We start from the raw sequence: 18,370 nt of genomic DNA, 5'->3' as shown, positions 1-18,370 counted from the left end.
AACTATAAGTTGTTTCTCACTGATTTAGAGTTTCTCCTTTCCAAAAAAAAAACTAACAAGAAAGCCTTAAGAATGTTGCACATTAGGTTGTTTTTGGAAACATCCATTTTTTTGCTTGTTCGGTTACAGTGTAGTGTATATTACCGTGTAAGGCACTGGCACTCGACAAAAAGACGATCCACCAGCTGCATTACATTTTTTCTGTCTCCTTCTTAATAAATACAGAAAATCCTAATTCTAAAATGACTGTGTTTAATAAACTTAAAAACTACACTCTCACGTTGTCTGGGCTAGCTTTCTTCCGGTGCACGCTCAAACTGGCATCTGCTGCAACAACAGCATATTATAACAATAAGTTGCTATTGTTTCACATGATTTTGCCAGTAAAAGCGCCGTCTCCGTATCTTTAAGACTTAAGTCTACATCATCCGAACACCTCCCCGAAGAGTTTCGTTTTCCTTACAAATACCGTTTGTGCGTCGGGGAGGTGCGTACGAGCAAAAGTAACTTTCGATTCCCATTCGCTTCTACCGCCGCGGCTTCCTCCCTCCCAGTCCCAGCTGCGGGGAAAGTTTTGCACTTCAGCTGAAGCAAAGCTCGACGTTGTGCACGGCGCCATGTCCGCCTCTTTCTCGTCAGCCCTAGAGAAGCAGACGGAGCTGCAGCTGCTCGAGCTCTTCCCGCGGCGCGTCACCCTCGCGCTGCTCTTCAAGAGCAGCCGCCACGGCCGCAACTTCTCGACGCTTTACAACGTTTGCGGGAACCAAGGGAGCTTTGTCCTCCTCGTCTTTTTAGAAGGTGGCCTTGTTAGAGGCGGTTTTCTAAACAAATCTTTGCCAGATTGTAAATACACTAACCAAGATGTAGAAGACGAGGACGCGTTTGTGTTCTCAGTGGACAAGGAGAAGGCCGCGCGCTTTCGCGTTGTCAATCACCGCCAAGCCTTCTCGTGCGATTCGTCCTGTATGCGTTTCGGCCGCTCGCTGACGCTGTCACGGAATAGGAATTCGTTATCTTTAGCGTTACAGTCCGATGATATTTACGAGCATACAGCGTGGACCGGGACCTATGATGGATGTGAAGTGGAATTGCATCGGGTTGAAGGTAAACATGTCTGGTCATTTGACCATCGAGTGGACAGTGAGTGAGTGTTCGTCTGTGTAGTGCATGATTATAATAGGCAATGTAACGGTAATACTATAGTTTGCCATTCATAACGGTTGGTGGGTGCATGGCATGAGCAAACATGCAGAAACAATTCAATTGCTACACACTTCTCTTGGCTGTTTAGAACCTATGTTATCATGTATTTAATATGGCAAAGATGGTTTTTTTTTTTTTTTTATACCCGTCTAGCCGGAGATGTGCTGTACAGACCGTGGAGGGACGTGCAGTGGACAGAGTTGTGAGTCACCCTGTTTCCATTTCCATTTAATTTACATCCTTTAAACATTTGTATGAAACATAGAATGTGTGTCTGCGGTGCTTTCTTTCTTTAAAAAAAAAAAAAAACTCTTGCATTTGTCATTTTAGGGAATGAGTTTCACTTTTCTTGAAGCAGCAACACAAGGTCAACATCTAAGGAGATGTTTTGTTCAGTTAAAATGTATATATGCATAAGTACAACACACACACAATGTCTACAACCGTTTGTCCCGATCGGGGTCGCGGCGACCCGGAGCCTAACCCGGCAACACAGGGCTGGAGGGGAACGGGACACACCCCGGACGGGACACCAGTCCGCCGCAGGGCGCCCCAAGCAGGACTCGAACCCCAGACCCACCGGAGAGCAGGACCCAGCCAAACCCCCATTGCATAAGTACGAGTGATGTGTATTTCTGTACACAGGGAGAGAGGGCGCCTGAGGAATAATCTGGTCTCCTACGAGCCTTCCAATGAAGAGCTGACTCGAGTGCGGGTTCTGTTGTTGGGTCCGGTGGGAGCAGGGAAATCCAGTATCATCACCTCCATCAGATCTGTGTTATACAGGCATGTTGTGAACCTACCAATCATTGGTGCTGGACCACATGGCTTTACTAAAAACGTAAATATTTTTTACACTTTCTAGTATAGCTTTTACCAAAATGTTCAAAATTCTTCATAAAGGTTTATAACAAACCCATTTTTTTTAAATATTTACATATGAGTCAGCTGTTTATTTGAATATTTCTGATAGTAATAATACATTTGCATGCAGCACTTTCTTCACACCTTCATTGTTATGGTTTTGAATCAAGCAAGTAAAAGGTTAGGCACATTTAATAATAGAAAAATTACCAGTGCTTGCCATGTGCAAAAGATAATAAGTTTTATTCTTTTCTTGGCAATCCCTTTCCATGTCTTTCAGCTGAAGTCCTATCCAATCAGGGCAGAGAGAGGAGGTTCAATCACAGCCCTGACACTGTGTGATACTATGGCTCTGGGAAACAGTGAGTGGAATGGTCTGACTGTCCATGATGCCCTGGCTGTTATCAAAGGACATGCTTCTGAGGGACACGAGGTGTGTCACAGCTGTTTTTTTTTTTTTTTTTTTTTTCCCTCTCCCCTGTTTGAGCGAAATTAACTTAATCATGAGAGCCATTTTTAGGCCACACTGTTGCGGTTTTATAACAAAGCGAGTGCACATGTAGTTAATGTGGGTTCAGAAATTCATAAATTACAAAATACAATGTTTTGCACAGCATCTAAAGCATATTAATTTTATATTGCATTGGTATAAATTTACCCCAAATCAAATGAACTATTTGATTTTCAATGTTGGTACATCACAAACTCCAAACTATTTCATTGTCTTTACTCTCCAGTTTCAACCTCAAACCCCAATTCAGCCAAGTACTGCAGGGTATCGCCTGGATCCATCCCTGAAGGACAAGATCCACTGTGTGGTGTTCACTTTGGATGCATGTGAACTCACCTTCTATAGTAATGGTCTGAAAGAGACGGTGAGGAAGCTTCGCAGTGAGATCTCAGACCTGGGTGAGCTCACAGTGTCACTTCCTTTCACATATATAACTCACTAAATTATCACTCATTGTGACAGTGTTGCTAGTGGAAATGTCTAACAAGCAATCAAAGAAATTGGACCAGGCTCTGTTAAAGAGGTAGGTCCTGCAGGTGTGTAGGAACTGAAATGGAATGTATCTCTCTCTCTCTCACACACACACACACACACACACACACACACACACACACACACACACACACACACACACACACACACAGAGGCTGAAACCGCTTGTCCCAAGCGGGGTTGCAGCAAACCGGAGCCTAACCCGGTAAGGCTGGAGGGGATACAACCAGGACGGGACACCAGTCTGTCGCAAGGCACCCCAAGCAGGACTCGAACCCCAGACCTGCTAAAGAGCAGGACCCAGCCAAACCCATTGTGCCACTACACCCCCTCTCAAAAGTATCAGCAACAAGAAAATGTTGCACTCAAATACAAAATTGGAGAAAATAATACACACGCAGTCTGGAACCGCTTCTCTCATGCGGGGTCGCAGTGAACTTGAGCCTCACCCCGCAACACTGGGCGCAAGGCCAAAGGGGGACGGGACGCGCCCATGACAGGACACCAGCCCATCGCATGGCACCCTGAGCCGCCGCATGGCACCCTGAGCCGCCACATGGCAGGACCCGGCTAAGCCCGCTGCGCCACTGTGCCCCCACACCCCTGATAAATAATACAGGAATTTTTAGTTTGCATAAACATTTAGGTCTTCTGGCTTTCAATTCCTGGAGTGCACTTTTGAAGGCTGGGTGAATGAGACATTTATCAAAGGATATTAAAAACATCGCTGCTCTAATATCCTGTATAGTCATGAATTTGAGTGCAATGATGTTTTGCTTTTGGAAATGTGGAAGGAGAAATTATAAAGATGAATGATGAAAGCTATAAAAGGGCGAACAGGCTGAAAATCATGACTGTGCTTCCATCTCTAGAAATACCGCAGCTGGTTTTTCTCACCCATGTGGATGAGGTGTGCCACGGGGTTCATAAAGACATACGCTACGTCTATTCCAGCCGCATTGTGCAGGAGAAGGTGAGGATTCAAGACCAAACTTGTAGAAAGGAGTATGTTTATTGAAATAAAGCCAGTTTTCATCCCCTAAATTAGCTGAGACTCGAGTACTTGTGATGATCAAATATCACTGACCATCTGAATTTCTTCAAATAAAGGAAACTTTATGAGCAAACGTTACAGTAGAGTAATTTTAATAATTGAAAGCAGACAAGCATTGGTTGCAGATCAACTTTATACATTCTGTCCAGCAATAATGCCAGAATACTAGAGCGTAGTGACGTAAAACGTTAAATTCTGTCTTTTGCTACCTGAATTAATCTGAGATCCTTTTGCAATGACAAATTATCTTACACAAAGGTGGCATTTGGAGCCAGTTCAGTGTAAGAAGCATACGAGAATTAAAGTCCATCGCTGCAATGCAGCGGTGGAGTGTGAAAATGGATAGCAGCAACATTATGGTTAACTGTGCTATTTTCCAAGAAAAATGATGTGAAATGTTAAGTTAACTTCAGGAGATACCTCTGTTTGTAGCAGTTGTGGCCCTGTAGCGAATGCAGGATTTTAGTTAGTAATAGAAATACTCCAGCTGGACACTTTTAAAAATGCTTGTAATTTAGCATTTGAATAAATACAAATACTTTTTTCCTGCTCCGGTGGGAGCAGCTCCATCAGATCTGTGTGATACAGAGGTGTGCTTGTTTTTACAGTTCTATCACGGTATCATCGAGATGCTTTTTGTTTTTTGTATAGATAAAGAAGGCAGCAGAATTGGCAGAAATGCCTGTGTCCTCCGTGCTACCAGTAAAGAACTACTGCAGTGAGGTGGCAGTCGACCGTGACATTGACATTCTACTGCTGAGTGCCATTGGTCAAGTACTGAACGCTGTGGAAGATACCTTCGAGAACTAGGCACCCTCACCAGGACTCCCACTCGTCCATCCATCGCTCGTCTTTGTTCTAAGCAAATTCACCACGATTAGACTCATTTAACGTCATTGTGAACATACTGTACTCACACACCAACACTTGCACAGTACATGTAGTAAACCTGTAGAAATGGTGTGTCTGAAGTTTGCAGCTCTGAACACCATTGCCTCACATCAAAGTGTATCTGTGTTGCCGTGTAAAATACCTAATAAAAACATGAAAATACAACTGGTTCATAGTCCTCTTGAAGTAATATATGCTATCCAGAAATGTTTAAATAGAGCAGCACAGTGTTATGGCAAGTAGCACTGCTGGCTCACAGTGCCTGGGTGGTATGAGAGGATGTGGGTTCAATACCCGCTTAGTCTGTATGGAGTTTGCACGTTTCTCCTGTGTCTGCGTGGGTTTCTTTCAGGTGCTCTGGTTTCCTCCCACAGTCCAACATGGTGTTCAGGTTCCCCATAGTGTGAGAGTGACAGAGAGAGTGTGTTCCACTGATGTATGGATAAGTGACCCAGTGTAAGTAGTGTATCGAGCAGTGTAAGTCACCTTGGTGAATAAGGTGTGTGGGCTGATAACACTACACAGAGTTCATTGGAAGTTGCTTTGGAGAAAAGCATATTCTAAATAAATACATGTAAATTTCAAAAAGAGATACTGAGTTTGTCCTTGCAACGTCTTTCTCTTTACAGTTATTCATTTAGCGCACTCCTTTCTCCAAGCGACGTACATCTCAACGCACATTAGTGTCTCGGTGCTAAGATTTCTTGGACATCTTTTCATTCTCGATGCCGAAGGGAGGACACAAAGTTTCGCTTTCGGTTTCGTTTTCTTTGAACTTAGTGGCTCGTGAACCGACAACCAGTGAGTTTCGGTTCCGTCCGCCTCAAACCCAGCATTCATTCCGGAAGCAGAGCAGCACTTCAGAGCTCGATGCAGTCCGTGTGTGTTCGCTGAGGAAATCCAACGAGAGTTTACCCGAGTAATTTTAATCGGAAAGTTGTCCTTTCTTTCTCCCGCTTTCATGGCCTCCCTGTGTTCTGGCCTGGAGCTCCAGCAGGAGAGGAGGCTCCTGGGGATGTTCCCTCAGCCCGTTGTTAAGTTCATTCTTCTGTACAAGGCGAGCCGCCACGGATCGGGGTCCGAAGCACTTCGCCTGAAAACGGAACAGCTGAAGAAGTTTGTCATCCTTGTGTATTTAAAGTCGGGCTCCGTGATGGGAGGCTTCATCAGCCAGGAGTTCCCTTCCTTCACATGGAGCACCAAGAAGGAGGACGCGGACGCGTTCGTGTTCTCGCTGAGCCCCAAGGACGGCGGCCGTTTCCCGGTGCGCGACCCCTCGCAGGCTCTGCAGTACGACAAGGACACGAAGACTTTCAGTTTCGGAGGCTCCTTCAAAGTGACCGACTCCGGGAACGGATGGTCCGTGAGCCTGGGCTCCGAGTCCGACCTGGTGACCCACAAAGACACAGGCTGCGCTGCGGAGAGCGAGCTCTGCCTGGATTTGGAAGTTCTGCGAGTGCAAGGTGCGTCTCACGTCTTATACAGCACACTTTTCCACGGAGCAGTAGCCTTCATCTCTGCAGATTTAAAATTCTGACCAACTTCAACCCAAAGTAAACTCAGTGGTGTCACTAGGGTTGGTGTCACACCCCCCATGGACCTCCTCCCGTACCAGACATAGAGAATCCTTAGTAATGTTTTTTGTATTATCTAATATGTTATTCGTAAATACTAGTCTAGTATGACTGAATGTAGCGGCAATAGTAGTGACATAACTGGCCGAATTAAAATTACATCATGAAATTACAGTAACATAAGCACAGTTTCATCATGCGGTTAAAATGAAAATTCAGTTCGAAGTAGAAACGTTTAAGAACTACATCAGAATTGTTTATTTTAACGTTATTGATATAAGTTCACAAATATTAATTACCACGATACTGTAACTAAAACACCAGAAAGTGTGACAAAACCAGCGACCATAATAAAAACGCCCCGCAGCAACGAAAACAACAGCGCGTGCTTGTAGCGCGCGCGGACGAACCCACGTGATTCGAAGCGTCGTTATAATTGGGTAATAATTGAGAGCCCCCAGCGGAGCGTATTAGAGCAAATTAGCATAGAGTTTTATCCTTGTAGCTATATTGATGATACATGTCAGCTGTGCTTACGAAAAATGTTTTTGTTGTTATAACTGACTACACGGATATTTTTATTAAAAAAAATAATACATTTCAGCGGAAACACTGCACAGAAATTTTGTAGACAGACATTTTGGTGTCACACCCTAACCAACATCGTGTCACTTGGTGCGGTCCGCAACCTCCCCCCATCCCGCACCTCCCTAGTGACGTCACTGAGTAAAGTCGATGCTAAATGACGAGGCCCTTCACATTTATTCCCGATCAGATGTTGGAGATGCACTGCTCCAGCCCTGGAGGGACATCCCATGGACAGAGAGGTGAGCATCCTTTATATTTCTACTGCATGGATGCAGCAGGGCTGTTCTATACCAACTTCTTCACTCAAGTGAGGTTTTTCTTCCAAGCCACTTATAATTATTTACCCAGCGGTATAAATGGATAATCTTCCTTTTGGGTAAGAACCATGCTCAAGGGTACTGTAGCAGCATGTGAGATTTGACCCTGCAACCATCAGAACAGAAGAGCAACATCCTTCACTGCCATACGAACAGCTGTGTTGTGCTGCGACAACATGTTCTTTATAACTGCACAGAAGACATATGATTATTATTTACTCATTTTCAGAAAAATGAATGCCATTAAGACACTGCACTTTCACATACAGTATTTGCATCTATTGTTGATTAAGTGAAAATGATATAACGGGGGGGGGCACAGTGGCGCACTGGGTTGGACCGGGTCCTGCTCTCCAGCGGGTCTGGGGTTCGAGTCCCGCTTGGGGTGCCTTGCGACAGACTGGCGTCCCGTCCTGGGTGTGTCCCCTCCCCCTCCAGCCTTGCGTCCTGTGTTGCCAGGTTAGGCTCTGGCTCCCTGCGACCACAAATGGGACAGCGGTTCAGGAAGTGTGTGTGTGTGTGATATAACACAGGGCTGCCCAGATGAGTCTTGCTTGTATTCAAACAGCTCATTCTTTTTACCCCCCCCTCCCCCCACTAAGTTTGACCAAAGTTGGTGTGTGTGGGGTGGGGGTGGGGGTGGGGGGGGTAAATTACTTTTTCACACATTTTATTATCTTCAACAGCAATCAAGCATAACATAATATCAATAGTGGTTTTGTTTTTTAATAACCCCAGCTTCATTTTTGTACTGCTAGAGCTGACAAGAGATCTGAACAAATGTCAAAAATGTGCAAAACTTGGAAAGGAGACAAATAATTTTTCGCAGCTCTGCATTATGACTACTGGTGCAAATTTGTAAAATGAACAGTAAGTTCATCTGAACCACTCAATAGTTCGTCACATGGTGCGTTTAAAGTGGGGTAGGGGGCAAAACTTTAAATTGTTTGTGATGACATTTGCGCATAAAATACAATATTTAAGCATGCAGGCATGCATGTCTCTTGTTTTCAGGAACAGAGAAGATTTGAGAGAGACTCTGGTTTCCTACAAGCCTTCCAATGAAGAGCTGACCCAGGCACGGGTTCTGTTGTTGGGTCCAATGGGAGCAGGAAAATCCAGTTTCATCAACTCCATCAGATCTGTGTTATACAGACATGTCGTCAACCTGCCTATCGTTGGAAGTGGATCTGCTGGTTTCACCAAAAAGGTAAAATAAACACATAAAGTGTTTGGATATTTTATATTTCTCCATCTTTGTCAGTCACTGAAGGAGCTATAGTAGTGAATGCAATGGCTAATGGAGGTAACTGAAGGAAAAACACAGGATTTTTTGTGTGAGGTATGCCTGAAATGTGAAATGAGTCTGCTTGCAGTCCAAGTAATTATTTCAACAGTGAAATTAAGAAGTGGTTTAGAGCAAAATGCAACACAGAGCTTGTGAAAACTGGAACTGCTGATCATTACGATGGGGTAAGTTGAACGTGGTATAGGCCAAGGTTCTCGACAAGGTTTCTTCTCACATAACAAGACTTCAGGAAGAAAAATAACTGGATACTTTTTCTGGGCTCAGGAGCTCAATGTAATTTCCTTTTTAGATGAATTGTAATACAACCCAGTTTACGAGAACTGGATTTACACATAGGTCTTGGGAACACATACACGCACACACTGACTGAACAGCGCCTGGGTGATGCGAGAGAACGTGGGTTCGATCCCCGCTCAGTCTGTGTGGAGTTTGCATGTTCTCCCTATGTCTGTGTGGGTTTCTTCTGGGTGCTCTGGTTTCCTCCCACAGTCCAAAGACTAGCTGTTCAGGTTCACCCATGGTGTGTGAGTGACAGAGAGACTGTGTGTGTTCCACTGATGTATGGATGAGTGACCCATTCTAAGTAGTGTATCTAGCAGTGTAAGTCACCTTGATGAATAAGATGTGTGGGCTGGTAACACTACATAGAGTTCATTGAAAGTCACTTTGGAGAAAAGCGTCTGCTAAATAAATACATGTATATGTAATTCAGTTATTGTGTGTCCCTCTTGTCTTTCAGTTGAAGTCTTATCCAATAAGGGCGAGGAAAGGAGGTCCAGTCACAGCCCTGACTCTGTGTGATACTATGGCTCTGGGAAACAGTGAGTGGAATGGTCTGACTGTCCATGATGCCCTGGCTGTTATCAAAGGACATGCTTCTGATGGGCACAAGGTGTGTTATGGCAGCTTTTTTTCCTTTCTGGAACAAAATGTAGCATTCACAAGTTCCTATTTAAGAACTATTTCAGTTCACATACTGTAGCTACTATAATAATATTGAAATTATGATTTGGTAGTAATGTGAGGGGGGGGGGGGGGGGGTGCGTTAGCACAGTGGGTTGAACCGGGTCCTGCTCTCCGGTGGGTCTGGGGTTCGAGTCCCACTTGGGGTGCCTTGTGGCGGACTGGCGTCCCATCCTGGGTGTGTCCCCTCCCCCTCCAACCTTACGCCCTGTGTTGCCAGGTTAGGCTCTGGCTCCTCACGGCCCTGTATGAGAGAAGCGGTTCAGACTGTGTGTGTGTGTGTGTGTGTGTGTGTGTGTGTGTGTGTGTGTGTGTGTGTGTGTGGTAATGTGAGAACGTATAGAGTGTCAGTGTAGACTGCATGTACCCACTGGTAGTCTAGAAAAGTTTTATGGACTGTAGTGTATGACTTTCATCATAGTTAATATTACAATAAACATTTAATCAGATATTTAGTTTTCAGGGCTGTGTATCTTGGCTGTCTTGCGCTTAGCCTTGTGCTCTGTTGCAAGTATTTTTGATAAATTTTGAGACACATTTTCACATTGCATGAAACTATCACCTGTCATACTAATGAGTCCTAAAGAAAAATGATTTTCAAGAAAGCATTAAAAGAATTGGGAAGCTAAGGAAAGTCTTAGCCATCTTTTTAAAGTGGTGAAATGCATAGAACTCTCTTCAAAGAGGAAGATCATTACAAATAATTTTATCTGATTTGATTTACTGTTCATTTCTTGCAAATGTTACCTTACAGAAAGCTTAGCAGAGAGGTATTATAAAGGTTACTAGCGATCACGGAAATTCCTTTATGAGAATTCCCTCATTATGTGGTGTTCTAGTATGATAATCGTAATTTTATATAATGGGGGCACAGTGGCACAGCAGGTTTGGCTGGGACCTGCTCTCTGGCGGGTCTGGGGTTCGAGTCCTGCTTGGGGTGCCCTGCGATGGACTGGCATCCCGTCCAGGGCGTGCCCCTGCGCCCTGTGTTGCCGGGTTAGGCTCCGGTTCACCACAACCCCGCTTGGGATAAGTGGTTTCTGCCTGTGTGTGTTTATGTTATTTTATATAGCACGTGTAAAATCTACTTCTTAAACAATATGGAGGCAAGATAGTCTTCCCTCACCTCATAAAAGTAATATATTCCTGAAAACCCTTTAGTTGCACAAACTTAACTCAAATTTGTAATTACCATTAGTTTTGGATTTAAAAGTTATGTGTTTCTGAGTCTCAAAAGTGACATCCATTTAAGGTATCACGAAATACCATTAAAATGGACAGTTACTTAAGTACTTTACTAGCTTTCACAGCAGTGTAACAAGGCAGTTTTTCCTTCATTAATTACGGTACTCCATAAAACTTCTGTGCTGTATAAATTGGTGCAGTGTATGCAGTGTACTGTGTCTGACATTGTAAGTCACCTTGGGCAACGGTGTCAGCCTATTGCGCAATGACTACATAAGTCATAATAAGCCCCTTGATAAAGCGTTTTCCGAATGAATACATGTAAATGTCTCATGCTGCACAGCTGTCGAGAGCCATGCAAAATCGATATTGGGGGATGAGTCTAAATGGGTTACAGTTGTAAAGCAAAGAAACTGGCGGTAGAGAACCCGTCCTGCATGCACAGGGCACTAGTTTACAATTGTGTGCAAAGGTTAACGGAATTTCTGCAGGGAGCAAACAAACATGACGTATTCCAGCATTAACTGTGCTTTGAATCACGCGTCTGCGTGTGAGCCTCTTTATGTTGTATGATGTAATGCACTCATTGTATTACATCATACATTAAATTTCAATGGGCAATTTATTTTAGGAGAATTAATATATTCAGGAACGAATTATGCTCATTATGTGAGGGATGCTGCACTGTGTTGCTCTATATTTTGTGAAGCCGATGGTCTTTGTGTCTTTCCCTCCAGTTTCAACCTGAAGCCCCCATTCAGCCAAGTACTGCAGGGTATCGCCTGGATCCATCCCTGAAAGACAAGATCCACTGTGTGGTGTTCACTTTGGACGCGCGTGAGCTCACCTCCTATAGCCGTGGTCTGAAAGAGACACTGAGGAAGCTTCGCAGTGAGATCTCAGACCTGGGTGAGCTCTCAGCGTCACTTCCTTTCACATACGTAACTCGCTAAATTATCATCTAGTGTTGCAGTTGGGAAAGCACAATGCCTGTACTGACCTTTTCAGTGGAACAAGTTCTTTCTCTACATTGGCTAATTTTTTTTAAATGTCAACCCATATGTTAAATTCTGCAGTGGAAAAAAAGCTGAAGTACACACAGTTCACCTTGAGCTGGACTGGAAACGGAGGGTGATGCTGGAACTGAGCTCCACCTGTTTGTTGTTCTGGGTCCTCATGATGACTGTAGCCATTGTCTTCCCTCTAACAGGCACTCCTCAGTTCGTGCTTCTCACTCACATGGACCTGGTGTGCACCTCAGGAATGCGGGACATCTACACCAGCCGTGTAGTGCAGGCCAAGGTACTGGGACCCCTGGCAGTTAGCCATAAAAGAATCATAGTTTTTGTAAAAACAAGGTTAAGATGATCACTGATCATTATTTTTCTGAACTGTTAAGTGCTATGTTAATATTTTTTAAATTGGGTCCATTCATATATAGCTAAGGATTTTCTCAAAAGTGACTTGCATGGATTTACCCATGTATACAGTCATTTTGCAGTGGAGCAATTTGGGCTATATACCTTGCTTGAGGGTAATACAGAAGTGGGAAGGGATTCAAATCTGTAACCTTCAGCTCCAAAGGCATCAGCTGCCCCTGTACATCCACCTTAGCTTCCAATGCAGTGGTGAAAGCAAGTTTCAGTTGAAATGTTTTTCAGTTTACAAAATAGCTTTAAAGACTAAATTGATACTAGATGTCCTGAAAACTGAATATTTAGGAAAATGCCTAATTTAGTTTTGCCTGCAGTGTGGCTTGATGTACTATGAAGGTAATACCTAACTTTGTTTTTATGGCAGATGCAGGAAGCAGCAGAGCTGGCAGGTATGCCTCTGTCCTTTGTACTGCCAGTTAAAAACTATGCCAGTGAGCTGGCAGTGGACTGTGACATTGATATACTGCTTCTTGGGGCTGTTGCTCAAATACTACAAGCCATTGAAGACAGCTTGGAGGACTAACCACTGCAAATGTTGACTAAACAGTTTCATGTGAAATTCAGACCATGCATTTTTTTTTTTTTTAAAAAGAAAAGCACAGCACTCAAGTGTTGTTGCTAAGTGGAACAAACTATTAAGACTTCAGGCAGCAGTCTTAATGGGCCCAGCTGGCCTTTCTTCAGTCTTGAACTTATACTGGTGTATGCCAACCTCATGGCTCTGTTTGCCCAAGACATGTGATTGAACTTGAAGTTGCTTGCTGTGTTTATTTTAAAACCATATCACTAATAGCCAACCCCTAGTAAGGAACAAAAACAGTACAAAACTTCCAAAACAAAATTCCATATTTATTAGAAGTCAAGCAACAATAAAAAAAATTAACAGTTTAACAAAATTCCAACCTTAGGCCCAACATCCAGGTAGACCCAAAGCCTTTTAATTATTTAAAAAATTGAAATAAAAGCATTTTAGGCTACAGCAGCTCCTAGGTCCATTGCAGGGCAAAGGGCCCATTTCACTTTCATTCTCTATAGTGAATAAAACAATTCTGTAGCCTAAAAACCACATATAAACATTAAAACCCTTTAAATTTCCAAAAAATTAAAAGTCTAGTATAAAGGGATATCTACACATCATCCAGCAGCAGTAATGAATCTGCACATAGACTAAATACAAAAGCCTATGGTCAGTTGGGAGTGCAGTCAGTTATGTCCTGTTCCAATCAGCATGGCTGGAAGTGGGCCACAGGCAAAGGGGTGCTGCCTTTAACTGCGGGGGATTCCAGCAACAACCTCAGATTCTATGCCACAGTGGTCTTCTCCTCTGAGGATTTTGAAGAACCCTAGGAATAGCCAAGACACAGGGATTACACAAAATCCTCTTCTGCTCCATGTCATATTACAAAGTGTTACAACTCAAAGTTACTGCTGCCAGTGAACTTTAAAGCCACTCTTTACCGTTGTCACCCCAGTCGGTGTTCCAGGAGTTAGCAGCCAGCCAGTAGGGAGTGCCGTTCTCCTCCCCCCAGCCAAGAAGCTTGATGGCATGGCCACCCAGAGCTGCTCCTGTCACATGCTGATATACACCTGCATATCAAGTCAGTCAGTAGATGAGCATTAGGTCAAAGCTAAATTAGTTATAGTATGAGGGCAAGTATTCAATAATATAGCTTAAAAACAATGTAGAAGGACCAGAAATAAACCTAGCTACAGTAGCAGAAAATGGGGTTCAAAACCAAATGCTATCACTTCTACTTTCACTCTGTAGCAAATAAACTTCCCAGAAATGTGCAGCTATGTCCCAGACATTGCACTGTCCACAAACATACATTAACGTAGCGTGTTAAGCACAACTCACCTGTCTTGTACGAGAGAAAGTCCTCGTAGACTGTGAAGGCAGCCTCTACTGGGCCATTCTTGAAAAGCTCAGTCATGATCTGCTCCTGCTCAGATGGCACATTGTACGACCGCTTACCTGCAGGGGTTTGGCACAAAGTGAGATTAAAGTGTACAAGGCCCAGTACAAACATTTACACAATGTTTAAGGACCAAAGTCTAGTATTGTGTGACACACACACCATCCTGTAAAAGGAAGCTTAATTAAAAGCTCAGTTTTAAAATAAAGCTGACAAACTTAGACGACGACGACGACGACGACGACGACGACAACAACAACAACAACAACAACAACAACACTACAGAGAGACTTGACCACCAGCAGAGAACAATCATTTGAATGAATTTCTTCAGATGTGTTGTCAGCAGTTCAAGATGCTGGGTACAACACCTAATCTAAATTGGTACTGGGGACAGCTAGTAGCATAGTGCTTAGCACTACAGCCTTTGAACCCAAAGGCTGCAAATTTGATTCCCACCTCCAGCTGCAGTACCCATGAGCAAGGTACCAACCCTGAAGTGCTCAAGTAAAAATCTACCCATCTGTATTACTGGGTAAATAAGTACCTTAATATTGTAATTCACTTTGGAGAAGCAGCTTGTCAGTTAAATGTAAACTGAGTCACTGAACTAATTAAGGACTATAATTGTAGTCTATTACAGAACTGGTCACATATCACAACTAAAGATGTCTATAGTACTTGTAGTCCTGTAGAGTAGAACAAGCTGAATGAATTAACTGATATTAACAAGAACTGCTTTGTTACCATAGTGTTTGTCTTGGTTGTAGGAAGGGCTATAGCCAGCCTCACACTGCTGCGTGCACTTGGGAGTGTCTCCCCCCTCTCCAGTGCAGGGAGGGCGGGAGCCATTCACATGGTGCTCACAGGGGGGGATGGAGTAGGGGCGGCAGCCTGAAAAACCCAAATGAAGCCAGAAGAGTCATGCAGGGGTCAGTAGCTCTTTGACAAGGCCCTCAAATAAACCATCAGGGGCAACGATCTGCATCGCTGCGCAGAACAGAGTGCTCACCGATGTGAGAGTCGTACAGCCCTCCAGACACCAGGCCCTCTTCGGTCCAGAACTGCCAGGCAGCAGAGGGGTAGCCGCCATTGCACCTATAGCGTAAAGGCAGGCCCATGAGATCAGCACACAGTACTGCTATCAAAGATCCATTTGCAAAGCTTGAACCAAAACGCAGGTGCCTATTCCAAGTGTCAGTCCTTTTCCAAAGGTGTACCAAGAACATGAAAATGTTAGCTGTAGTAGTACTGTAGGCTCCTGCTTGTTCAGAAATGGTGATGCCCAAGTGTCGCTCACCCCATGCCGCAGTCTGAGCAGCACGTCAGTAGGTCCTCGGCAGAGATCTCCACGCTGACTTTACCATTATTGTGGATGCACAATCGGTCAGAGATGGCCTCTGCTGCGCCAAAAGCCTGCAAAGCAATGGTGGAGGGCATGGGTTCCCCAGGGCTGAATTGTTAGGCTCTGAGCTGAAACACATTAAGACAGCCAACTCAGCTAGAGGTGAATGACCTTACCCAACAAGAACCACAGGAACCCTGGTCTCGAATCTCCTGTAGGGTAGGGCATTCAGGCCACTGCTTCCTGGCATCAAAGTTCTTGGGCAACTTTACATCTCCAGCATACTGTACCCTGCAAACAGATGGATGTAAGTGAAGTCTATCTGTAGGATCAGCTAGAAGAACTCATGAAACCAAAGACCTCAAAATGTTAGACCTGGAAGCAAAAGCATTATAAGCTTGCAATAAACTGTTTAAATCAATTTTAATACCCCAGTGGTTTGCACAACAAGAAGCAAAAGCAGGATTATAGCCAAGAGGCCAGCATGTTGCCAACAGCTGCAGTCATTCTTCCGCCACGATACAAGTGGCGACACTCACATGACAGGGAGCTTGGGGCCGTTCAGAAGAGTTCCACACAGCCGTTTCACGTAGCTGTAGTCCACATTGTGGAAGTTGTGTCCAGCCTTGCAAGAGACACATGGACCTGGTGTTAGTGACATGACATCTGGTTCTGTTGCAGATTTGCCTGCATAGAACAGGCAACCCAGTTACTTCAAGGGGCGGAACCAAGAACACCCCCTTATTCAAAAGATTTGGGCACGGGACCAGTGGTTTCACAACACCTTGAAGATGGGGGGGGGGGGGGGGGGGGCAGTGCTGTGATCATTCTATTCTGCTACAAAAGGTTTTGCACGACTAGGTGCACCTGACCCATGTCTAGACCTGCCATCCTGCTAGACTTGTGTTCTGCAAGCTTGGCTCATCAACAATCTTTTAAGGTTCAAGTTACAAGAAGCATGAATGCTAAATGTACATTCCTAAAAAAAGTGGTAATGACTGCATTCTTTTATTCATAAGAAAAGCAGGCTTACACCACACCTACAAGTGACATTGACCTTAAGAGGTTTATGCATTTAAACAGCTGTGTTTTTTTCTGGTGTAAAACAGGGCAAGTACCTTGATCAAGGGTACTACAGCAGGAGGTGGCATTTGCACTTGAGTTTAAAGGGAACAACCCTAACCACCACACTAGCTTCTATACTTAGAAGATCATTCACAGTTTAGGAGATTCCTTGGACCAAAGGAAGTTACAGCTTTAGCTTATCAACAATGAATTACTCATTTATACAACTAGGATTTTTACTGTAACAAAAAATATCTTGATCAGCATTACAACCTTTCCTGTCCCCTCACACCCACCACATCATTTACCTTCCATGTAGTGTTGGCTTTGTTGATATAGTTGACCATTTCATGGGACAGTGGATGGAGGCGTGGTCTTGCCCAGCTGACTGACAGGGCTGAGAGGAGGCACAGGAGGACAGGGCACCACATTCTGCAGGACACATGGTGGGCAATAATTAGGAAACGGCATGAAACCTCACAAGGGCTCTCAATCACATACAGATGTGCTTGAGAAACTGGTAAAACAATTTCAAAAATATTTGCTCAAAAAAAAAAAAAAAAAAAAACGCTGCAGAGACATGTCCATACACATTCAAGGGACTGTTTACACTTCAGTTGTTTCAACTCAAACCTGTTCTAAGTTATTATGCTCTGGCCCATAAATAAGTTGTGAGGTAAAAGGGGTGGGTGGCAAGGTTGCACAGCAAGTGGTGGTGAGGACATGGGTTCGAGCCCTGCTCAGTTTACATGTTCCCCTCATGTCTGTGTGGGTTTCCTCCAGGTGCTCCAGTTTCCCCACAGTCCAAAAGACATCAGGGTCACCCATAGCATGTGAGTGAGAGAGAGTTACACTGGATAAGTGACCCACTTGTGTAAGTCACCTTGGAGAGAAGGTATGTGGACTGATAACAGTCACTGTGAGTTATGTACCTATGCACACGGGGGAGGAAGAAAAAAAAATATATATATATCCACACACACACACACACACACACACACACACACACACACACACACACACACACACACACACACAGACGGGCGACCGAAGCCAGTTCAACTGAAACATTTGGTCTATATCATGAGAAAACCCACGTAAAACGGGTGAACCCACGAATTCCACGACTGTTGCCGGATTCGAACCCACCACCACCACCACCACCACCAGACGCCGGCAGACCCAGAATAAAGCAGTATCGTCGTTCATCTAGAAAATTACGCGACTCGACACAGACGACCAACAACATTTTTTCCCCCCTGTTTTTGAAGCAAGAAAGATTCGCGCAGCAGCACAAAAACAGACTCAAAACCTAAACTAACGAGCCGACTTGCTGCTACGCCCAGTCACAGAAAAACTAGACTATATATCAGTACATCATATTCGGCTAAACACAAATTCCCCCTTTCGTTAACATTATTACTACTTTATTCATTTCTCTCTATTATGAGTGACCCACCTGATTCAGGTCCTGAAATCCTACTCGCTACAACACAGAACCGTCCCGATCGGAATGACCCGGGAGCACAGCCTTCCCGAGACTAAAATAAGAGGTGACGCGGGGCACATGACGGGTCACATGACTGGTCACGTGATCACCTGATCTGCTGACCGACATGTGATCGCTCCTATAACGTGTATCATGAAAACTTGCGTT

General features: G+C 44.2%; 2 protein-coding genes across 2 annotated transcripts; one reads left to right on the top strand and one right to left on the bottom strand.

Moving 5' to 3' along the window:
• Positions 1-103: 103 nt before the first annotated feature.
• On the top strand, positions 104-12,953 carry LOC108924140 (uncharacterized). Its single transcript, XM_018735336.2, has 14 exons — positions 104-1,104; positions 1,357-1,405; positions 1,849-2,044; positions 2,348-2,500; positions 2,805-2,976; positions 3,943-4,043; positions 4,776-4,932; positions 5,822-6,478; positions 7,365-7,416; positions 8,509-8,704; positions 9,543-9,695; positions 11,689-11,860; positions 12,162-12,253; positions 12,752-12,953. Exons 1-14 carry the CDS (start codon positions 618-620, stop codon positions 12,908-12,910), a joined length of 2,796 nt encoding a protein of 931 aa, XP_018590852.2. The 5' UTR covers positions 104-617; the 3' UTR covers positions 12,911-12,953.
• A 262-nt stretch (positions 12,954-13,215) lies between these two features.
• LOC108924141 (cathepsin B) lies at positions 13,216-18,268 on the bottom strand. Its single transcript, XM_018735337.2, has 10 exons — positions 18,173-18,268; positions 17,022-17,145; positions 16,188-16,273; positions 15,825-15,939; positions 15,604-15,719; positions 15,316-15,401; positions 15,051-15,197; positions 14,246-14,362; positions 13,846-13,974; positions 13,216-13,730 (listed from the first exon to the last, which is right to left on the bottom strand). The coding sequence occupies exons 2-10, from the start codon at positions 17,142-17,144 to the stop codon at positions 13,654-13,656; spliced, it is 996 nt and encodes a 331-aa protein (XP_018590853.1). The 5' UTR covers position 17,145; positions 18,173-18,268; the 3' UTR covers positions 13,216-13,653.
• Positions 18,269-18,370: the final 102 nt, after the last annotated feature.

This window comes from Scleropages formosus, chromosome 1 (assembly GCF_900964775.1).
Source record: "Scleropages formosus chromosome 1, fSclFor1.1, whole genome shotgun sequence".
Lineage (NCBI taxonomy): Eukaryota > Metazoa > Chordata > Actinopteri > Osteoglossiformes > Osteoglossidae > Scleropages > Scleropages formosus.
Note: the sequence above shows the minus strand (reverse complement) of the source record. Positions and strands in the feature narration are given on the sequence as shown.